Consider the following 24,281-nt stretch of genomic DNA (forward strand, 5'->3'; position numbering starts at 1 on the left):
ATGGGCTTTGGCCAGACAGACCCCAGTTTAAATTTCACCTCATCTTACTATCCAATATGTGTGAATTGAGCAAATTGCATAAGTTTATTATAAGGATTAAATTTTTTTAAAATGTAGATAAAAAAAGACAGTAGTTCATTTCCTGGTTGTCAGAGGCACTGGATAAAGGTGAAATGTTATGAGTCCGTGTATTTCAGCTCCAACTTTTTCCCTTTATCCTAATGCTTTAGGTCACAAAAATGATAGCCTGTGAGTACAGTTCATGCGGGGTCAGCTGTCTCCGAACATGGCACCTACTCAGTGGACTTGGCAACGCGATCCCTATTTGTAATGCCTTTGTTATCACACTGAGGTATGTATGAGGTGGGTCAGTATAAAAAGCAAATTCTCTGTTCAAAGATATTTAGCCAACCACATCTCACAGTGGCATTTCTTTATCTTGATCTTGTAAATGCTCAGGAATTGTGGCTGCTTTGGGATTTCTGCCAGACAGCTAATGGAATTTTTCGGGTGTATCCGAACGAAAGTGAAATGGAGGTTGGTAGGAAAGGAAGACCTTATGCATTTACCGCTTGAATGACACCAACAAGCCATTTGGACTCCAGGCTCACATGGGTCTCTTTGGGTTGCAGTTACCAGGAGTCTTGATATGATAGATTGCTGAAGGTTCCTCCTGCTTTAAGCCTCTTTCTGCCCAAATCCCAGGGATTTAGATGAGTGGATATGAGCTGAGGTGAAGTGAAATTGTAATTAATTTTCTTAGTTCCTGGAGAAGGATTGGAATGATGTCATAGTTCAAATGTCGTACTTAAGTTGGGGCTCATGAATTTGAGTCTCTGGAATAGAAAGGGGCGAAGATCTAGCCTGAAAATTCCCTGGGTTTACTTAAGAAATATCCAGGACTGGGAAGACTCCAGGGACCATCACTACTAGGACTGGGAACACTTCGCTTTGCTCCCCGCCTGTTCCTCCCCCTTCCTTCCCCTCCAAGAAGGTCCTGTCTCATCAGTGCTGGTGTTCTGGTTATAGTGGTACCCAGCTGGCCTCGGGCATGGCACATCAAAGGGCAGGTGGAGAACTGCTGACTCCATTAGTCAGCCTTGCTTTCCTCAGTGACCCCCCCAACGCCCACACACACCACAATTTATGTTCCCACATGTGCTTAACTCCATGACCACTTGGGAAAAACACTGGATTGGAAATGAGGCAGAATTTGGTAGAAACCGGGCCCAGCCTCTGAGTAAACTTGGGCAAATTAACTAACTTCTGGGTTCTAACTTCCTAACTTGTAAAAGGAATAATACTGTCTATCTCGTTTAGTCAATCTCAAGAGTAACTTCCCCCCACCTAATATCCAATATGCCTGAAACGGGAAGAAAAGCTGGATATACTCTCAATGGCCACCAGGGTTTTGGCTTAAGCGGATGCTATGCAGAAAGGATAGATAAGACCTATCTGTTCCTAAGGCAGCCTAAGGTATTGTGGGTAAATCTGGCCGATGCATTGGAATGTTCTGACACACTCCCCACCCCCCTCTAAGCCACCCCCTTCACATGCATTATCTATGAACATTCTCTGGAAACCAGCCAGACGCACACTTAACATTTTACAGAGTTAATATCTTCACAGAAATGTATCAGTTTCCGTAATTCTTCCCCACATTCTTGGGAGTTAGCCACAGACTCACCCAAAATCACACATGGGATTTGTGTCTGCACTACCCTCCGCAATGGCCTCCACTCCTGCATCGAGTTAACTGCCTTAGCCACATAAAAATTCCGGCCACAAACCACACTAAAGGGGATACACTCCAATTCCATAAATGATTGACAAAATAGTGTCAAACATTACCTTGTTGAGTAAATGGCCCAACCCCTTCCCTAAAGGGAGTTCAGAAAAATAGGGCTTCTCTATCACCAGGGCTTCTAACAATGATAAGAGCTCGGAGCCATTGCATAGATCTGACAAGTATATAGGATGACAATATGACAACCTTTCTGGAAGAGTTAGATTCAGACCTAAAGCAGAGTGGGTCATGTTTATTAAAAAGGACATATTTCTGGAATGTGCAGACTTGAAGGGGAAAAATTCCGTGTTTTTTGGTGATTACTTAATAATCTTACTCCCCCTAGAGAATCACTTGATAACTTGTTCTCGAGTCTCTTTCTTCCCAGTAGACCTCCTGAAGTAGGGCAAGCTTCTTCAAAGCCCCAGGCTCTCATGCGGGAGGTGACATCAGGTATTTAGTTTGTGCATGGGTCTTGTTCATGTTTATTTGTTGTTGAGCTAGGGAAGGACCCTGTGGCATTTACAACTCTGGGTAGGAGAAAAACGTCTCTGGTCAGAAGAGAATACAGGCTCTCGCCACAAAGTGCAGTACCTTCTACACTGCCTTGTGTCTGTTCTATAGAGATAGTCAGGCAAGGACTTTAGTGGTCTTCTGTCAAAGTTGGGAAACAGCCTTTCATCAGTAAATGATTGACCCAGCTGCCCTGGGTGATAAGCTTAGGTAAATAGGCTTGATTCTGCTCCAGCAATCTCAAGACCTTTAACTCCTTAGGTTCCAGAGCAGAAAAATGCATATGGCTTCCTAGGAGAGCCTATCATTTTGAGTTTGACAGTTTTCTGGACAGTGTGTTCCTCAGCATTATTATGCCAACTGTCATGCTATATCTTGAAAGTATCAAGAATTCATGCAAACAAAATTCTGGAACAGAGTTATGTTTGAAGAGCCATGACTAATGGAAGAACTTCAAGAAATCACACATACGATTTTTATAATGAAAGATAGTAAACTTTCTAAACCTTTGAAATATGTAGAGGAACAATGACGATTTTCAAAGGGGAGCAAGAATGGAAGAAAAATAACAGCCCACCTTGCAGAATATGTTGGTGGACAAATGATTGAATTCTCTTGACATGCGCCCACAACTAACATACATCTCCTTCAGTAGGCCATCATCAGAGACACCCTGGCTACAAGGCTGAGCAAAGTGCTTGTATTGTGATCTTGAGAGAAAGGCCCATGACCAGACAGATTGCCTACCTTGATTGCTGCTTTAGAATCTGGATTCTTCTCTCAAATTCCTTCTTGACTCAGCAGTGGTGGCCCATGACTGTTCCAGTCCTTGCTGAAGAGTTTGGGACGGTGGTAAGAAGCATCAACACAGGCTTTCACTTTTTCTCAAACACCAAATCAAGGTGTTTCCCTCCATTTGCTTTCCTGCTTTCCCTGGCCCCTGCAGACAGCGGTCATGGGCTGTGACTTGCTCTCAGTCAGGTATGTTGACAGATATGAAGGAGGGTGCCTGCACTGGTCTCAGCTGCCTGGTCTGGCCAATCATTGCAGACCAGACCAGGCTCTCAGTCCTGTTCAAGCCTGATAGCAGCACTGCAGGGGCAGAAAGCAGATCTAGAAAAGAAAAAGAAAAGCAGTGACCTTGCAACCAGATCTGTGAAGTAGACTGGTATATATGGGAGGAAAATCCTTTTATTCCACTTCTTTTTCTTGTAGCAATCCCAGAAGGGAATTTGGAAGTCACTTTAGCCAATCTCTCATGTAATAGAGTTTCTTCTATTGAATTCCTGTCTGGTGAGAATCATCCGGAAATTTCTTGAACAAACCTGGCTGCCTCTTACTGAATGTGCACTATATACTAGGCGTTTATATATCTATATATACATATATAGATATAGATATATAGATATATATACATAAATCCTTATAGTAACCTTGAAATTTTATACTTATTTTATCGGTGAGGGAAGAGAAGCTCGAAGGGGTAATAGTCATGCGTTGAGTAGGTGCTTCAATCAGGATTTGAACTCACTGTTCTAAAACTATACCAATGTCCATGCACTTTCTATAGTACTCCGTGGTAGGCTGAAGAGTGCCCAAATCCTTAGAGCCTGTGGATATGTCACCTTACATGGTAAGAGGGATTTCGTAGATGGGATCAAGTTATGAATTTTGAGATGGGAGATTATCCTGGAATATCCAGGTGGGCCAGTATATCACAGGGGTCCTTGTAAGATGCTAGAATCAAAGGAGACATGGAGACAGAAGTGGAGTCAGAGAGAGATTAAAGATGCTATGCTGCTGACTTTGAAGATGCAGGAAGGGGCCACTGGCCAAGGAATGGCTTCTAGAAGCTGAAAAGGCAAGGAAATGAATTTTCCTCTAGAACCTCCAGAAGGAATGCTGCCCTGGGCTGGCCCATTTTAGACCTCTGACTCTAGACTTGAAAGGTAACAAATGTGTGCTGTTGTAAGCCACGAAGCTTGTGGTGACTTATTATAGCAACTATAGAAAACTAATGCACACTCTCAGAAATACTCTGCCTGATGGTGAGCTCATGATCTCAGACAGGAATGCTTTTTACTGAGCCAAGCTCTACCGTCTTGAAATGGCAACTCATGGGTCCTAGTTCTTCTCGGCATTATCAGGCACTCAGGGAGACAGTTGCAAGTGTTGGGGAAGGATGCTGGGTGGAGACTCAGAAACCAGGTTCTAGTCCCAGCACTGCCTTGGGCCAGTCTTTTCTCTCTTTCAGTTTTCTCTCCTGTAACATCAGCACCTGGACAAAAGCTCTTTGGTCCTTCCACATATAAATTTATAAGATTTTAATATCTCGTCATCTAACAATTTGAAAATACTTGAAGATTTCACCATCACCCTTTTCTCAGTCTTTTCTAAACTCAACATTCCTAGTTTCTCAGGTGACATTACTTCTAGACCCTTCACCCTCCTAGCCGTCATTCTCTTGAAAGGCTCCAATTTGTCCACCTCCCTCTGAAATGTGGTGTTCAGACTTGTGCAGGGCACCCAGCCACCCCTCCATCTCTGCCAGTGTGTCTGTTTCTCCCATCTCCCACTGCCCTCTCATGCTAGAGCCCACCTAACAAGTCCTTTGGACTTGCTTAATCTGTTCCTTTTTATCTTTTTCTATCCAACTTTACCTCTTGAAAGACAGCATCCATAATCAACAAATTCATATGTCTTAGTTTAGTTCATTTTTTTAAATAGGAAAGACCAAGGCCTATGTCGGCCATCGTTGCTTGCTTAACAACCTTTAAATGATCGTTCATTCTCACAGGTACTGATAGACAGTGGTACGTAAATTTCTTAGGACCATAGTTTCCTCTGAGAATCTGAGGAGAGCTACCGATCCTCTACTAGAAAGAAGTGCACATACTTCCAAAATTTTGTGTGCGATGTCAGGGCATTCTGGTCCTGCTGAGGTAGTCCACTGACCCCTCTGATGTGGCAAGTTAGTTCTAGACCCGCAAGCTTGTTGGGGAAGGGGGAAGCTTTTACAAAAGGCGATCTAATGTCTTCCTCCGGGTCCACTGATGCTTAGTGGAGGCCTAGAAATGAGACTGCTGGGCCCAGGTTGAGCAAACGCCCATTAAGGATGGAGGCAGGAAAGTCTTTAGGCCACAAGGCAGAGAAGTTCTCAGGTTAAACAAAGAACAGCTTTCAGTGGCCCCTTTTGCAATGAGAGCTCTGCTTCTCAGGGCCTTTCTCCACAGGATAAGTCCCATCCTTTAGACAGCAGGCCCCTTAGATTGAAGCCATCTGCTTGCTTCAGGCCTCTCCCAGTTGCATGATGCTACTGGATGGAGGCGACACTCCTGGGTCCCCCTTCCCCACCCGTGCTTTCCAAAAACACTGCCCAGCTGTGCAAACCGCCCAGTCTGATTAGCACTTTTGTTTAACTGGCACTTGCCCAGGCCATTCTGGGTGAGGGTTTGAGGCACATGGGCTTTGGCCACTGTCCCTCCCTTGCAACCTTCTACCCTTTCTGAGAATGAAAGGTTTCGAGTCTTAAAAATAATAACACTCCTTCAGTCCAAGTGAGCAGATCTACTGAGGGATAAACAAAGAAACATACTGCTGATCAAGAAGAATTCCTTTGGGGGAAGGGCAAAAAAAAAAGCACAACAAAAATCTGGGGCATCCAGGCATCTTAACCTCAGGGATTCACAGAAGAAGACTCACTTCCCAAGTCGAGGAAGCAGGGTTTGCTCTCTGCATTGTGTGTAACCCTGGGCGTGGCCGTCCGCGGGACTGGGTGACTGGGCACCTCTCTCCTGCCCATTTAAACTGCTGCACAGGATGGCTGGGAAAGAGGGTGGTCGGGGCACGGACTTCTACAGGAGACATGGAGAGTATCCTTGCGAAAAAAGAGGGGATTTTCTATCTCAAATAGCAGTTTGTTTATATACTTATTTATTTAGTTAAGGATGTTTGGAAAGAGCACAGCAAAACCCAGTTCTTGACCAAAGTGTGCAGTTGACTCAAGTGTGTGGCAGTTTTTTTTTTCAACCTGGAAAGGATCGTAAACAAAGGTCATTCCCAAGCTTCACAGTGGATTTTTTAAAAATTTACTTTGAAAGGAAATTTTATATCACTGTTGAAAAACCCAGTATCACTTGCCATAAAGAGAAGGTAACCATAAAATAAATACAATGCAAACAAAATGGTATTAAATGTTAGCTGGAGGCTATTGCCTTTTAAAAAAATTTTTTGCTAGGTAAACAAGGGTTAGAGGGTTTTCATCACTAAGCTGAGACTTTCCTCTCTACTAATCAGAATGATTAAGTGATTAATGACATGAATGCTATTCAAGGATGTGACGGCCTTCCACCTCACATCATCTGGCATACCACCAGGGGCATGAACCCCACTCACTCTTTGAGCCATGCAGAGCTGGTCCAGTGGTCGTGCAACTTCTCTTTCACTGTCTGAATTTATCTGCATCCCTTCTTATGAATTAGTTTTTGCTAAATCATTTACCAATCAACACAAGGGTTAGAAGTTAGCCAGGTTGAAGGGATCGTACCGGGTACTGGGAGGGGTGGGTGCAAAGTCTCCACCCCCAAACTAAGACTAATAAAACTACTCTTGAGAATTTCTGAGTGCCAGGCTCTGGGCTAAAATGCTTTCTGTATAGTTTCTTATGTGGACTTCTCAACAACCCATCAGAGGAGGTATGATTAGTCCTATATCCTATATATTTAGAGATGTTAGTTTGCCTAAAGTTACACAGCCAGGACGTGCTAGAGTTAGGATAGAAACACAGGGCTGTGCATCTCTGAAATGCCTGTTGCCATAGCTTCCGTGCTAACTAGAATGTTCAGAACCCAGCTACAAAATGAAATCTTCATTTGTACACAATATACCAGCTCCATTCTCATAGAGCAATGTCTCAACCCAAGTGTATGTTCAGATATTGAGGCAGGCCAGTGGAGTCTTTGCAATTACCCCATGCAGGTTTTACCCGCTTTGCTTATGGTTAGACCCAGCCTTAACTTCATCATGTAATTTTTTATTGAAACCAAATGGGAATGACTGAACATGGTGCATATGAAAGCCAACCAGAGGATAGTATGGTAGATTTACTAGACACTGACTAAAATACAGGTGAAAAATCTGACTCTTACCTTGTTCTTCAATTGCTACATGTGATTATCCCTAATTAGCTATTGTAACATTCAACTATTTGAAATGAATGATAACATGGAATTAATTTCATCACTACTAAATTCATACACAGGACTTTCACCTCAACCCATTATTTTTGTAAGGCAGAGGGCAAAAAGAGAAATTCACTGAAATTAAGTGGGCTCCAGTATTCTACTAAAAAGAATTAAGAATGAGGAAAATATTGGAATCTTCGTTGCCAACAGGGCCTGGACGCCCTCTCATTATTGACTCTGTGTGTGGACAAACACGTCATCTCTGCCTTGTTCTATCTCCGGGCATTTGGCAGTCGTTCAGAGTAACGTGGGCTGGAGATGGTGGTCGGGTGAGGATATGGAGGCCAGGAGGACCTGGCCCAAGCCTACGAGAAACAGCTGAAGTGTTGGGGGGTGAAGCTCAGAAAGGCACGGGTGACAAGGCTGTGAGCACATTTCATGCTCATCTCAGGGACTACGGGCATGATCAGCCAATTCCCATGGATTCCTCATCCAATATCATATGATAAGTCATCTTACTGACGCTGAGCCTATAGCCTTTATTTGTTTTTTTTGTTTTTTTTAAAGATTTTATTTTTATTTGACAGAGAGAGAGAGAGCACAAGTAGGCAGAGTGGCAGGCAGAGGGAGAGGGAGAAGCAGGCTCCCCGCCGAGCAGGGAGCCCAATGTGGGACTCGATCCCAGGACCCCAGGATCATGACCTGAGCCGAAGGCAGCCGCTTAACCGACTGAGCCACCCAGGCGCCCCGAGCCTATAGCCTTTAAAAAAATTAGAAGTGGGCCGATAATAAAATGCACGTAGAATCAAGGAAAAGTGCCTGCTGAAGTTTTATATTTATTATTGGGGTTAGGCCTATTTAGGTAGTTCAAATAAAATACAAGAAAAGACATCATGTCATACCTATTAATTTTTTTTTCACAGTTAAAATGAGGTAATCTGGCTTTACAATGTTTTAGGTTGAATTAAGCAGTATGATCCAGTTTATAAGAAAGAAGGAGAGATATATTTGAATAATGATTTCCTAGGGGGGGAAAAGCCAAGTGAAATGTGTGTGAATAAGATAATTAAGCCACAAAATACATTTCAGAGTACCAAGCAGCATATATGTAAAATTTTAACTCTAACCTTAAAATTGGTACAATTTATTATTATTATTTTTTTACTTAACTTAGCAAACAGCATGCACTGTAATATAAAACAAGCCTAGAGGACAAACATAATATCTAATAGAGTATTTATCAGAGTCACGTATCATCTGAATTGACCAAGACGTATTTTCACTATGATAATGTCTGTATTTTCTAAGTGCTGATCCTAGTTGGCATATATCCAGGACAAACAATGCATACACAATCTGTATGTGATACTTATTAATATTGGGGCGTAAATTAGTAAGTATAGTAGCAGCAAGGTACCACTGTGTCTAGAATATGTTCTAAGATTTATCATATTGATACTATAGATTCATGACCGCAGTGTTATTAGTGGCTATAAACTAATAGCAAATGTAAAACTGCAAATATACAAAGCGACTGAAGGCCTGTTTGACTTCAAAGTGCTGTGCTTCTCATTGGGCTACAAGCTTGTGAGCAAGCTCCTGCTAGTTGAATGAAGCACTGGCCTCGAGTTCTGGGTTCCAATCAGATTCTGTGTGTGGCTGTGGGGGAGTGTGGGGGGGTGCAGAATTATGCCTTTGGGACAGTACGGAGCAATAACCTCGGTGGTAAGAGTGTATTTGGGCATCATTGAACACGTGTGCCTTTTTGTGTAAGTTTTGCCAGCATTCTGTTATTTATAGTAATTGGCAGATGATAAAGGATGGCCAGGAGACAAGAGGAGAAAGTGGACTTCTGTGGAGATCAGAAGGAATGAGATGGAAAATGTCTCTTGACTATTGATGAGGTCATCTCAATAGACTGTGGGATTGAGTTCCCAGTGAAGAGAAGAAAAATATTGTATCCAAACTATGTAGCTTAGAAAGGAGTCTGAAAAACCCTAAGAATAAGTTTTGCTGGAGAAAAGACTAGAACACTATATCCACTGCAGGATCGAAAGTGTTCTTAGAATATTTTTATAGCATTTTAAGACTGCTATTTCAACAACATCGATAGCCATGTGTATTGTATTCTTCCAGGTTCAGGGTCCGTGCAGCGATACAGGGGCCTGTATCAATATTTCTAGTAGGAAGCTGGGGAAGCCAGAAGATAAGGCGGCCATACATCCTGGGGTAGTAAAGGGCTGTCCATGATCACTTGGAGTTAGGGCCAATTTCCAGCGAAATCACTTATCCCCTAATCAATTCACTCCTGTGTATCCCAAGGTAACATTTGTGAGTGACAAAGTGATGATGGCAAATACTAGGAAGCCATCTGAGGCAGAGGGCCAAGGAGGACTGGAAAGGTGGTAGAATTTTGAGGGACAACTACGTTCTGTGCCATTCAGAACAAACTTCCTGTCAGGACATTTGATGTTATCAGTTTCTATTCATTCCCTTGTGGCGTAACATGACTGTTTAGCATGCACTTGGGCAAGCCCACCTCTCAGAAACGCAAGTTTCTGATTTCGTCGGCTGATTTCATGCAGCTACACGCATCTCGTTCTACGGATTACTAAAGGCGCCAGTTCCCTCATCCCACACCACACTTTTGAGCAATGAACCCAATGGCATTTCTTCACACATGCCGCACAAGGAAGAATGACCGGAACTGGGTACCCCCGAGTATGAGGCATTTACTTTAATGATTAGGGGCCTGATGTTTTGGGGGCTAGTCCACCAAGGTGTGCAGAACAGCACTAAAGTCGCAGACAACATCTTTATTCCAGATTAAGGAACCAAGGCAGATGTAGCATAGGGTCACTTAGCTGCAAAGCCACGAGAGAGAAGTCTCATGGCTGTGCCCCACTCGTTAGCCTGTTCCATTTCCCAGAACCTCCCAGTAAAAAACTGCAGTCAGCCCACAGAGAACATTACAAAAACTGCACCCGGGGCACGAACTCATTCGGTAAGATGGCCTGAATTTGTGTAGCCCTAGTGCTTCCGTGAAAAGAAACCATTTCATTTCAGTTGCAATTTCTTCGGCTTCTCCACCGTTCGCTTAGCACTAAGCTTTCTTGCCAGGTTGTAATCATGTCTCTTTGGGGGACACTTTCTTATGGCAGGATTCAGAAACAAAATCCTGACCCACCACAAAACTGCATTTCATTCCAGAATGCTCCACCATCATCTTCTTGAACAGAAACATCCACTTTGTGATGTGAACGTGAGGTCATGAAAGAAGAACTAGGATTCTTAAGATTGATCATGACCTGGGCTCAGATTGTGTGCTTTCTTTGAGTTTATATAAAAACTGGGTTCGGACTGTGGCTTAACTATTCTCAAGAATTCAGGGGTCTGGACTCAGTGCTGAGGAAATGACTAAACTTAATTATTAGAGGTCTCATACAGCATATATATAATAGTTTTGGCATGATCCTCTTTGGTCTGCCATTAATTTAAAATTTAATCCACAATCATTTATCATCCCTTCCATCAGTTCCATCTTGACTTCTCTCTCCAACCCTAAGAATATCTTCTGTGCCCATGAAACCACAGTGGTACTTCTAATAGGCTCCAAGTTCAAGCCTTTAAACAGTGCTCTAATCTAACTGAAACCTGTGATTGTCCCCTTTGCCACAAAGCCATGGAAATGTGGCAGATGGTCCAGAGAATTCATGAAAAACTCAGCCTACATTTCAGAAGAACTATGGCCCCAAATCCTATGAAACTAAAGCCCTCTTTGGCTCAGTCAAGTAGCTTTTTATTTGATCTTGAAGTGAATTCTGAATAAGCACGATAGCCTTATTTGATCTTGTGAGAATAAATGATGCGGTGGGTCAACCATTTTTATTGTTGGCAGTTGCAGAATGAGTCGTAGACCTAAAGTTTATTCTCCCTCTGTCCCATCACGGAGTCTCCTGCTTGGCCTTAGGTCCAAGAGCAGAATGCATATGTCCTTTGTGATATGTTGAACAACTTTTTCTTGGAGCAGAGATTCTGCCGATTCAAGGGTGTTTATCAAGGGCGAACTGCAAATAATCTTCCTCCCAGCTCCCAGAACTCCTGTGCAGAATTTCAGAAGGCAAGCCAGGCTGGCAACCCAGAGCAGTAAGAAGGAGTGAGCACCTGCGCTTGCCACATAGAGCAGGGCTCCGTGCCCATGACCTTGGGACCATTTTCTGTGCTTTTGGGTCATGCTTGATGACTTTTCTCTTACCAGGCAAACACTGAGATGCACTTAAATGTTACAACCTAAGTGAAGTGCAATTATATCTTTTAAAACTAAAGGAAAAAATCAAGTAAACATTTCACGGAACAGTTAGCAGCCCTTGGGTGTCACTGGCGTCCTGTGTAGATACCTGCAACGCACCTGGCCTCATAGCACTGAGCACCTGGACAAAGCTGAGGCTCAAATAAAACAGAGCAGAGTAATTCTCCTCTTGCCTCCTGATCTCTTTGCCAAGTAACAGAGGGTTAAAAGAGGGGAACCGATCTAGTCCCTAGCAATGGACCAAGAGTTAAAAATAAGACCAAAATGAAACAATAATGACACAAATAAAACCCTGAGGGTAGGCCGGGGATTTCAGAGCTTGTCACTGGGGTTTAATAGCAGAATTGAGGAACAACTGAGAAAGCGAGGGCACTTCCTTTCTTACTCCTTTCCAGAGAAGGCCCTAAAAAATGGGCAGCACAATCTCAGAAACCTCTCGGAGTGGGGGTTCAAATGCAAGAACAGGAAAAGTTAAACCAGATTCTCCCAGAGGCATTTGTGTTGTGACCCCCCTCCAGCCGCGGGAGCTAAAGGTCAGGGATGAACCGACTTTACAGAGAGGCTGGAAGAGCGCGAGCTGGGCATGGGCGTGTGCTTTCGGCCGCTCACCCCAGGCGCCCACGGCCGCACAGCGTGAGCACCGGCAGCGGAGGAATGGCGAGCCTCTGGGAGGTGGCCCAACGATCCTTACACACACACACATCCGTCCAGGAGTCCATGTTTATCTGCCTTAAGAATCCAGAGGCTGACATTTCCTTAGGGATCCTCAGACAGTTCTGAGGGGCATCAGCACGTACACACTCCTATGCCCCTTTTTCTTTCCAGATCCTTCCTTTCTGACCTTCTACTAGGGATTCTCCCTCAAGAACTGAGAGTTCTTCATGACCCGTTGCATCCTCTGACCCCGTGCGTGGTCTGCCAGGGGCTTCTCAGCTCTGCACCACACCCACACAATGCACACTGTCCCGACAGGCCTGGGGGAGCTGGGAACATCCCCAGCCCAGTCAGAGGTCGCTCACAGTCCCGAAACGCACGGGCCCCTTGAAGATCAGGGCGGCGCTGGGCCTGGGTGAGAAAAGTTCAGGAAGCGCCTTTGTGAGTGCTCTTGAGGTAAGAAGCACTGAACTTAATCTATAAATAAATAAATGGATAAATAAATAAATAAATAGAAACACAGGAGGGCTCTTCCTAGATAAGTACCTCTTATCAATTAAAAAAACAAAACAAAACCCAAAATCCCCTCTTGAGTTTCACAGCCCTCCTGCAGGGGTGATTAGCAGGCCCCAAACAACCTGCAGAAAGTAGAACAATCGAGATGCAAACTGGAAACGTTCCAGCACTGGGTCTCTCTCGCTTGATGACACACAAGTCATCCTGAATGTCCCTGAGGTAGTCTGGTTTTCACGAAGTTACAGAACAGCTCCAAACCCACTCGGAGCTTCCTCCTTAAATCCATTGCACTTGCCCATGCATCCCGCGGCTGCCCCCCCGGTGCCACGATAAGGTGCCTTCCGGTAGCGTTATACCTTACACGACACAGCACAGACCCGGGTCCTCGGCAGGCAGCAATGAAATGCAATTCCAAGATCTGGCTTGAAGATCCCGTTCCAAAGAGGACTTTGCCAAAATGATGCAGGAGTTTACCTGGCAGCCATTTTGGGAAAAGGTTATAGGATTAAAACAAAGAAATGTGGCATGCAGCAAACATGCATATCTATTTCCTGTTGGGCCCCACACTGAAAAGATCCCCCACCATTGTTCCTTTCACTTTTAAGAAGGGGCCAATAGAAATGGAAAGGAATCAATGTTTTACAACGGGGAAACACATTTCTGATACCAAAGGCAATATGCAGTTTATCCAAAGAACGCAGGTGCCCAGTTCCCAAGCAGCAGCTATGCAAGAACAGCTTGTGGCTGGAATAGCCTGGTGACGAGAAGTCTTACTCTCTTGGGGAAGAAGTGGTAATATTCGAGATGCCAGAAGAAGTGGTGCCTGGCCCCTTTCTCCCTCAAAGCCCCAGGTTGATGTTAGAGCCACCCACGGAGCCTTCCCCACCTGCCACGAGCCATTCTTTTGCCTAAGAATGCCTTCCTGGTTCAGTCTTCTCACTGGCTCGCATACAACATCCTGGGAGACAGCAGGAAACTGGGCCAATTCGGAGACACTCGAAGGAAGCTGCAGACCCCATTTCCACATTACATTCCATGTGGAGACCCTGACTTTGATCACACGAAACATGCTTCTTCCCTTGGACTTCAGTTTTTTTAAAAGTCTCATTTGGGAAAAATGCAATTAAAAGCTCTATAATTTTATCCAAATGGCCCTATGAAGAGGGGAAACTGCCCTCCTCCTCCTTCCCCATCACTGCCCAGGGGCCGTCCTAACAGGAAACCCTTCAGAACTCTGGCCTGGATCAACAAAGCCAACATTGAAATAAAAACCAAATCAGCATTTAGCCAAAGCTCTGTCCTCCTGGAGGAGGTCATTCAATTCAATGACAGTCGTGGCGAAGTCCACCAGGTCCACGAAGTCAGATGTGATGATGTTGACACCCATGGCTCCGGGCTTCTGAGTCTTCACCCAGTCCAGGATGGCAGGAAGATTCCTATACAGAAGACAGGACAGGGAGTAGAGTTGAAAAGGACTCTTCCAGAAATGGAAACAAGACATTTCCATTCGTGTAACAAAAGTACATCAATAAAAGCACAAGTCCCCCACAGTTCGTCCGTTGAAGCTGTAGATCTCTTTCAGGGATGAAGTGACGTCTATTCCAATAGAGAACTGCACTTTCAGGGTTTCTGCTCTGGAAGAGGAGATTATCTGCCTCAAGCACCAAAGAGATAACCATGTCAGTAGGACCTTGAAAGACTAAGATCAAGAGCTTAATTATTGGTAAGTTCTCTAATTTTTTTAATCACAAAAATTTTCAAACATATTGCAACACTGAAAGAAATATACAGGTAGTGCATGCACCACCTAGCTTCTAGCACTAACATTTTATAGTACGTGCTTGCCACATAGCTGTCCATCAACCCATCACTCTATCCTTCCATCAAAACATCTTATATTTTTGACAAATTCCAATGGCAAACAGCTATACACATGCCCCAAATACCCCGTATGCATATCATTAACCAGGACTCAATATTTGTTTTAATATTTCTTCTGACATAAACTTGCACCCAATAAAATGGGCAAATCCTAAGCGTACACTAGTTGAGTTGTGACAAATGTATGTACGTAATGTACACCCATATCAAGGGACAGAACATTACCAGCGCCCCAGAAGGTTCCTGCATGTATCTTCCTCATCAATCCCAGCCCACATCCTCCCAGGGGCAACAATTATCCTAATTTTTTTTTCTACCATTGATTAAATTTGCCTGTTCTAGGGGCCACCTGGGTGGCTCAGTCATTAAGCGGATGCCTTTGGCTCAGGTCATGATCCCAGGGTCCTGGGATCGAGCCCCACATCGGGCTCCCTGCTCAGCGGGGAGCCTGCTTCTCCCTCTCCTACTCCCCCTGCTTGTGTTCCCTCTTTCACTGTGTCTCTCTGTCAAATAAATAAAGTCTTTAAAAAAAAAATTTTGCCTGTTCTAGAACTTCATGGGAGTTCAGGCAGTATGTATTCTTTTGTGTGAGGTTCTTTCACTCAGCATTATGGTTTTGGAATCCATCCATGTTGTTGCATACATCAGCAGCTTGTTCTTCATTTTAATTACCGTACTATTTCACTGCATGAATGTACTGTAGTTTGTTTATCCATTTTCTTACTCATGAATAAATGGGATGTTACTCATTTTTGGATATTATGGCTAGAACTGTTATGGGCATTCTTATCTAAGTCTTTTTGTGGACATTTATTTTCATTTCTTTTGGATAAACACCAAGGACTAAAATTCCTTTACTACATGGTAGGCTTACATTTAGTTTTATAAGAAACTTCCAAATCTTTTCCCAAAGAGGTTGTTCCATTATATAATCCCATCAACAAAGTATGAGAGTCCTGGTTGCTTCAGAGCCTTTCCAAAATTTGGCAGTCTTTTTAATTTTAGCCATTCTAGTGGGTATGTAAAGATATCTAAGTGTTTTAATTTGCATTCTTCTGATGACTACTAAGGCTGAGCCGTTTGTAATGTACTTATTGGCCATTTGTATGTCTGCTTTGGAAAGTACCTGCTCAATTCTTTTACCCATTCTTTTCTTTTTTTCCTTTTTCTTTTAATTGTTGAGTTGTAGAAGTTATTTATATATTCTAGACATTAGTCTTTTCTTGGATATGCTTTTTGATATTTTAACCTTGCTTATAGCTTGTCTACTAATTTTATTAATGGCTTATTTTGGCGAGCTCAATTCCTTAAATTCTTTTCTTTTATAATTTCTGTGACCTATCTAGGGAACTTTTGCTTAGTCCCAAGTCACAAAAATATTTTCCTGTTTTCTTCTTTAAGCATATGGCTTTAGCTTTCCTGTTAGATCCAAAATCTATCTCAAGCTAATTTTTATATATGGTATGAAGTAGGGGTGGGGCTCACTTCTCCCATATGGATATAGTTATTCCAGAAGTATGAGTGGCTTCTTAATGGACCACTGCTTACTCAGTGGTCTCACAAACACAGTCGGTTGGTCACATTTTACAATTCAAGGATTTTCCATGTGATATCCAGAAATGTTTTGCCTAAAGCAGCTCAACATTTAGTGACATCAACAAATGACAACAATTTAATATGATACCTTCTGTATTAGCAGGAAATGTAAATACCATGGAGGGCAGAGGGGAGGGCGAAGTGAAGTGTACTGCATAGTCTGGCATCTGGGCAGACTTTAAGGAAGACACAAGCCATAGCTTATGATTTGGTTAAGGGATGAGATTTTTTTTTTTTTTTTAAGATTTTATTTATTTATTTGAGAGACAGCGAGCAAGAGCAGGGGTGGGGAGGTGGGGAGCAGAGGGAGAGGGAGAAATAGGCTCCCTGCTGAGCAGGGAACCTGATGCAGGGCTCATTCCCAGGACCTTAGGATCATAACCTGAGCCAAAGGCAGACACTTAACCAACTGAGCTACCCAGCCATCCTGGGACTGGAGACTTTTTAGGAAGGATTTGCTCTAGGTCAAAAATAAAAATACTTTTATCTTAAGGGGCCCCTTTCTCTTCCTCTGGTGACGCTCTCCTTGGTTGTCATCTTCTCTTTCCAAGCTGCCCTCCCTTTGAGCATACATCCTGACCTCTCAATCTCCTCCTAGATGACCCTGTCCAGGCCTTGCTAGCATTTCTTTTCCTCTTCTCAGGAAAATAATGAGCAGTCCTGGGTCACTTCCCTCACTCAGTGGACTCGAGAACTGGCCATGGGCTATAAAACGCATCTCATAAACCAATTTGCATTTTTATGTTAGTAGGTTAATTAGGATTTAATAAGCTGCCATCACAGGAGTAGGTCCATTTTTAACCGGGTCTCCCAAAGATTTAATAACCTCAATTTGACCTTAACTTATTCAATTTCTTCCTGCCTCAGTCTCTCCCCCTGTAAAATGGGGATAAAACTACTACTTATCTCATGTAGATTTTGGGGGAGGAATTAAATAAGGTAATATATGTGAAGTGCTTAGAACTTTGCCTGGGATATAGCAAGCACTATGTGAGTGTTTGGCACGAGAAAAGAAATCATACATGGTAGAGTGTAGGGTAGAAATAGCTGAAGGCCAAGAACAAAGCGCCACAAGTAGTCTTCCCTTGACGATAGAGACCTGCAATATATAGTGGCCCACAAGAAGGCCACTATAGTCCTGAGCCTGACCCATTCAAGACTTCTTTTTCTTTTACTTTATTTTTTAAAGATTTATTTATTTTAGACACACACACACACACACACACAGACTGGGGGGGGCAGAGAGAATCTCAAGCAGACTCTGAGCTGAGCGCAGAGCCCCACTAGGGGCTCCACCCCACGACCTGAGATCACAACCCTGAGATGACAACATGAGCCAAAACCAAGAGTCAGACGCTCAACCGACTTTGCCACCTGGGTGCCCCAACACTTCTTTTTAAAATCCACTAGCCAGGGGGCGCCTGGTTAGTTCAGTCAGTAGAGCAATGTGACTCTTGATCTCAGGGTCATGAGTTCAAGCCCCACATTGGGTGTAGAGCTTTCTTTAAAAAAAGAAAAGAAAAAAAAAAAAAATCCCCTAGTCAGTGTTTAGGTATGAAATGTTGGCGCCATCTCCTGGTCGTCATGGGGAAATGAGAACTAAAAGCTTGGTAGCAACTCCAGGGGACTCCAGCCAGAGCCAAACCACAGGGGATCCTTGGAGCCTGAGCAGAGAAATGTGGGAAAGGCATCCACCTGCGGTCTCCGGTGACAAAGAGCTCTATGTCAGCTTTGGGTTGCATGTATCCACCTTCCTCGAGGCAAGAATCAAATAACCAGGATTACGTATAAGGACAGGAAAATGTACAACTGCCTGTGAGGAGAAGCCATTTTATTTTCTTAACTCCTGGCCTTCAGCAGGGAGAGATCAGGGCAGACGGCTGAGCCGGATATTGCCAACAGGCCTGTGAAGCACCAGGTCCCATAAGCAGAGCAGTCGGTTAGAAACTTCCCTTTGCTTTTTTTTTTTTTTTTTTAAAGATTTTATTTATTTATTTGAGAGAGAGAATGAGATAGGGAGAGCATGAGAGGCGGAGGGTCAGAGGGAGAAGCAGACTCCCCGCCGAGCAGGGAGCCCGATGCGGGACTCGATCCCGGGACTCCAGGATCATGACCTGAGCCGAAGGCAGTCGCTTAACCAACTGAGCCACCCAGGCGCCCTTCCCTTTGCTTTTGAAGCCCACGGAGAAGCAGCCTGACCCTCTGTGTTCCCAGGTTTCTTTACAGACAGAGACGGCGTGCCTATTTGTGCCAGTCACCGTGGGAGGCATTTTCATGCTAAGACTCTGCAGTTTTGTGCAGTCATACGAACCCTTTAAGAGGCGGGAAAGAGACAGCTCAGAGAGCTCAGGAAATTTGTCCAAGGCCACCCTGTTGTTGGGAGACTACATTGGTATGCTAGGGCTGCCATAGAAAATGCCAGACTGGGTGACTTCAACAACAAAAACGTATTTTCTCACAGTTCTAAGACTGGGAGTCCAAGATCGAGATGTTGGCAGGTTTGGGTTCTTCTGAGGTTTCTCTCCTTGACTGGTAGATGGCCGCCTTCTTGCTGTGTCTTCATGTCACCTTTTCTCTGAGCACACACACCCCTGGGGTCTCTTTGTATGTCCAAATTTCCTCCTTTTTAAGGACACCAGTCAGACTGGATTAGGGCGCACCCTAATGGCCTCATTTTAACTTAATCACCTCTTTAAAGACCCAATCTCCAACGGTCACATCCTGAGATAATTGGGGCCTAGGGCTTCAATCTACGAATTTCCAGGGAACATAATTCAGCCCATACCAGGGACCAGATCAGGCTTCAGTCTCAGGCTTCTGACTTCAGTCTGTGTCCCCTTCTATGGCTCCATGGCTGCTCTGTGCTTGAGCTTAGGCAAATCTTGCTTTCGTTCGATTTCAGTGGCAGTGCAAGGTTTCTAAGAATCTAGGGAAATCTACCATAGAAATTCAGTCAGAATGGCTCTATTTCATGCCTTCCTTTCAGGGTGATGAACCAAAGCAAACAAGATCTCAGGTCCAAAGTTTCACCTAAGAGTTAGGTTAACTTCCTGCTGAAAAAAAAAATCACCTCTACAATTGTGGGAAAATACACCTATCTGATCTTTTTCCTCTTGGTTAAACTGGTAACCAGTGGTCAGGAACCAGTCTGAGAGCACCCCTGTACCTCAGTTAGGACAGAGCTCTTGGGTGTTAGAAATGCTTCTCTCCTACGCTTGTTCAATTGCCCAGAGGAAATGACGGCCACTCGTCCTGCTGGCGTTTGGGAACAAACTCTTGACTTTGTTTCTCCCTGCAGTGGATGTGGAGGCCTAGGAATGCATGCTGCCTCCCTGTAATATTCTTGAGACCAGCAGAGTGGAGAGGCCCAAGTATCCTTCCAGCCTTGAGACATCCGCTTGCCACCAGCGAGGGCTCCGGCATGCCAGGATCCCTTGGCTTTGGGCACATGCCGCCATCATTATCACTAAGTGAAAGCTTTGTGCTTCCTTTGCAGCCAGATTAAAGTTCTAGGAATTTACGGGTATGAAAAGCATTGCGACTTTGGGGGTTCACAGCTGTGTCCAGGAAGATCTGACCAGACTCAGGGACTAGTAAGACAACTACAGGCCAGTGGAGCAGAAAGGAGCAGAGCGATGAAATATGCTATATTCAAGTCAGTGGTGAATATGGAAAAGGGCAACAGCACAACAGTCAGAAGTCCAGAGTTAGAGCATATTATGACTCTCACCAGCTATGTGGGTCTGGGTCACTTAGCCTTACTGAGTCCCAGCTGAAATGGGGGCAATAATGCTCTCTAGACCTGGAGGCTGGCTTGATTTACGAATCAAATGAAATCATCCGCAAGAGGGTAATTTATATTCTAAATACAGTATACAGATATAACTTATCCTTATTCTTAAATACTTTCTCTCCCTTATTAGTACAACTCTCTGCACAGACTTTATTATGTTATTTTCACACTGCTTTACAGAAATTTACATGTTTATTTTTCCTGATTGACTTAAGTTCCATGAGGACACAGACTATATTGTTTCCCTTGTATCCTTAGACCCAGCTCCTCCTAAGTACTCAATCTTTTTTGTTGAATGAATGCGTGAATGAATAAGTGAATATTAATCTACAAGTTTGCCAAACGCATGAGGAAAATGGTGTGTTACATGAACATAAAAAACAAGGAAGAGTTTGTCATTCTGGATCTTTCCGAGCTACAGCACTGCTTTATGACATTCTCTTTTCCAAGTTCAGCACGAGTAATTCAGTCAGAACTGAGTCAAGCCCCACAGTAAGGGTTTCTCGTTTTGTTTATGGACAAGATAAGCAGGAGTTTTCACCAGGAAATAAAAGTTCGGGTGCTTCTTGCTATCTGAACTCTTGCCAGATGAACTCCTGTTATCTGGAGTGATGCTATCCAAACTCAGAACCAGATAGGCAGAGACACATTTTTGGAAGAATCTTTCACTACCTAAATACTGATGCTTACCACCTGGAACTCAGGAACCGAAGCGAGTCCTGTAAATAGCCCTTGTTATCCAAACATATTCGCTTCCTCAGCTTGGATTGGGAGGATGCCCTATTCTGCAAGTGTATTGATAACATTCCCTTTACCCACATCAACACGCACGCACATGTATATGTACAGATACGCAAGTCATGCTTTTTCTTGATGACACCTATCATTTGTGGTGTCCTTGATAAAGAATATCATCTAATATAAAATATCTGGAGCTTCTCCTGCCTAATGGTGCGGTCAGAATCCATTCTGCTCTGAGGAAGTATGTGAAACTATGGTGCGGCAGGTACCATCCGAAGCTGCTTCTCAGGACTCATTGTCGCTATGGAAGGGACACCTTTGCAGGTCACCTCTGAATCCCTAGCACCTGGCACAGCTGTTCTCATTTAATGCTTTTTAAATGAGTGAGTACTTGGGCCCGCTGAAAGGCGGGGCAAGTATGGGATGTGATCACACACCAGAAGTGAACACACTGCCATTGGCTTAGAGTGCTTTGCCTGAGCATCAAAGTTCAGAGAATACTTACGGTCTACTAGATATTTTAACAAAGTATTTAGAGGCCCTTTGGCCACGTTTAATGCAAACCGCCTCAAATGCACAGCTTTTTCAAATGTAAGGTTTTTTGGTGTTTGTTTTGTTGTTATCCTAAAATCTTCAAACTCTATGATTTTACTGCTGTTTATTCAGAAGAGAGTCAAGATACGTTTCCTTTAAAAAAACCAACCAACCAACCAACCAACCAACCATAAACCTTACTTGTGGGGTAGAAGCAAATTCTTACCTATGAACCAGGGTATTCTTAAGGCCACCAACCAGGCCTCGGGCGATGGTTTTCACTCTGGGGGTGAGAATCGCTTGAGAGACGTGGAAGGAGCCACGCGGGGCCCGCTCACTCAGAGTGGTCTCCAAGAAGAGGACGAGTTTGCTCACACTTGTGGTGTTCGCCCAGGGCGCTGGGATCTTCTTTCCGGGCCACAGGAAGGGGTATTGCTTGTAGAAGGGACAGTGATAGAAAATAAGAACCTGAGACATTCAAAACAGAAAAAGGAGAACAATTGATGAATTAGCTGAATGTTAATTCCTTGGCTTTGCCCTGATTGCTAGGATTAAAGGCAAACACGTATAAGCATGTAGAGATTCAAGAATTTTATGTATATGTATATTTAGAGAAATCAATAAGCAAAGATTTAAGCACTTGTGTATGTCTGAACATGAAAATTCTTTATTTTTATTGCGAACACCTCTGGAAGTATGGTAAAATCCTGAACCCCTTCTCAGACTGCATTTTATTTTATTTATTTTTTTTAAGATTTTATTTATTTATTTGACAGAGAGAGACACAGCGAGAGAGGGAACACAAGCAGGGGGAGTGGGAGAGGGAGAAGCAGGCTCCCTGCAGAGCAGGGAGCCCGATGTGGGACTCGATCTCAGGACCCTGGGATCATGACCTGAGCCGAAGGCAGTCGCTCAACCGACTGAGCCACCCAGGCGCCCTCAGACTGCATTTTAAATGAATGTATAAAATAAAATAGACAGGATTACAAAGGAAATCAATGAGACCAAAATATAGCTATCAATATATTATTAAATTTGTAATAAATTAGTGTACATGCTTCATAATAAATACATTAAATAAAAGTACTTTGTTGTAAGTCTAATAAATTCCATCATTTTGAGTTAATGATGAGTATAAATGGTATTTCAAATAACTGGAATGTGATACGGAAATACCTGTGATTTCTATGGTGACAAAGTCACAGGTAGGGCCGATACTGTGGGTATATGAATTTTCAGTTACAGGTGACAGGGAAAAATATGTAGATTTTTCCCATCCAAATTCACAGACTGCTTCAATCCTACCCATGCCCCTCCCCCTGGGGCTCTGAGCCCCGGATGGAGAGCCCTGTGGCTCGCACCGTCTACAAGGTATGACTGCCATGCTCGGGAGACTGGCGCTCCTGGGGTTGAGACCAACACCTTGCACTAATCTGGGAGTACCCTGAGTTTCAATCACGCGAGCCAAGCCACTGAACGAATAACCCTTCCTAGGAGGGGGTGGGAGGGCGCTACTCCAGGCAGGGCAGACTTCCAGAAGGCGATGGGTCTCCAGTGGGACCTCTGGGGGCTGGTGGTGATTTTGAAAATAATTAGCAAGCCATAGCCACAGCATTAATTAGTTTCTGACAGGCAGCCGAGGGACGGGGAGTTGCTATTTTGATCGTCCCAATTCAGGGCTCTGCTGCTTAGGTTTCTAGAAGTAGTATATTTTCCCTGCTGCCAAGCACCAGTAATCTCTTCCTGAAGGAATGTCCCGCGTGTTTACACTGCCTGGACTGCAATCCTCAGATAGCTGGCCCGAGAGCATAATGCCCCGGGCACCCGAGAAGCAGGGCTCTGAATGCGTGTCTGGTCTCCAGTGTGTTGCGCTCGTGACTAAGGTGCATGACTAACGCGCCGGAGCTCGGGCGCGTCAGGCTGGATGCACCCAACAGGTGAATAGTTCCTTGTTTTTAGTGGTGTTGAGTAACGTCTCACTGACTGCTGAGGATGCCCGTGGTAAACACGTGTGTTAATGAGGTTAATCACAGGCTCAGAGTAAGCAGATTGTCGGGGCGATTGGGAGGGTTCCCTGCCAGCGCGGTAATTGGCTAGCTGGGAGGCTGGGGTCTCCTGCCTCCGAAAGGGAGGCACGCTGTCTTGTGGAACGGACGGTGGCAGAGGCGGGAGGCTGTGTGATCCTTCCCTGTCGGGGCTGGCTTTCAGAGCTGCCGGGCGCCCTGGGCAGTGGCAGTGCTGTTCTTTACTCTGCCTTAGAAAAGGTGCAAATAGGACGCGTTGTACAAAAGGGGCTCTAGGCCTTTCCTCAAGCGCCTGCGCAGTCTGACCATAAGGGTTGGAAGGAGAATTTCTGGTTACACGAGGATGTTGGCCCAGCAAACCAACTGTTATTCCACGGGATTCTAGGGGCAGTAACTCTTGCCCTAGGGCCTGTGTTTTGCATCTGCCTCCCTACCTCGCTCTGCTATATTTTTCTCTGAAATACTCTCCCCTCCAGCTCAGCAATTTATGTTCAGTTTCTCTCTGGAGACTCAGATTTGAAATCTACTTTCTTTTGAAAATTATTCCTCGATTGACCTCCTCTTATTCTGATGGGTCCTCTTATTCTCCAGGAGTCTGGAGACTCCTGGACTATAGATTTGTGCTACGTGCTATTTTTCAATTGATGGCTTACAAACCCCTTTCTCCATACAGTACATTTGAGGCAGTTTTATCTTGCAGTTGTGTATGGGTTGTTTTGTATTTTACAGGTGTTACGGACTCCCACCTTCC

The 24,281-nt window shown here is 44.2% G+C and overlaps 1 protein-coding gene and 1 long non-coding RNA gene across 2 annotated transcripts in view; one reads left to right on the forward strand and one right to left on the reverse strand.

Moving 5' to 3' along the window:
- LOC118007120 overlaps positions 1-24,281 on the forward strand; it is a 45,147-nt gene that overhangs the window by 11,636 nt on the left and 9,230 nt on the right. Inside the window, exon 6 of the long non-coding RNA XR_004678270.1 lies at positions 231-352. This is a non-coding gene — a long non-coding RNA (uncharacterized LOC118007120). The remainder of the gene's footprint in view (positions 1-230; positions 353-24,281) is intronic.
- PLCXD2 (phosphatidylinositol specific phospholipase C X domain containing 2) overlaps positions 13,276-24,281 on the reverse strand; it is a 45,142-nt gene continuing 34,136 nt past the window's right edge. The window contains exons 3-4 of the mRNA XM_035000204.1: positions 21,733-21,974; positions 13,276-14,397 (exon numbers count right to left, since the gene is read on the reverse strand). Of these exons, the coding sequence (XP_034856095.1) occupies positions 14,238-14,397; positions 21,733-21,974 (402 nt within the window). The 3' untranslated portion in view covers positions 13,276-14,237. The remainder of the gene's footprint in view (positions 14,398-21,732; positions 21,975-24,281) is intronic.

The sequence above is a fragment of the Mirounga leonina genome, unplaced genomic scaffold (genome assembly GCF_011800145.1).
Source record: "Mirounga leonina isolate KUSES-001 unplaced genomic scaffold, KU_Mleo_1.0 Mir_115, whole genome shotgun sequence".
In the NCBI taxonomy this organism is placed as follows: domain Eukaryota; kingdom Metazoa; phylum Chordata; class Mammalia; order Carnivora; family Phocidae; genus Mirounga; species Mirounga leonina.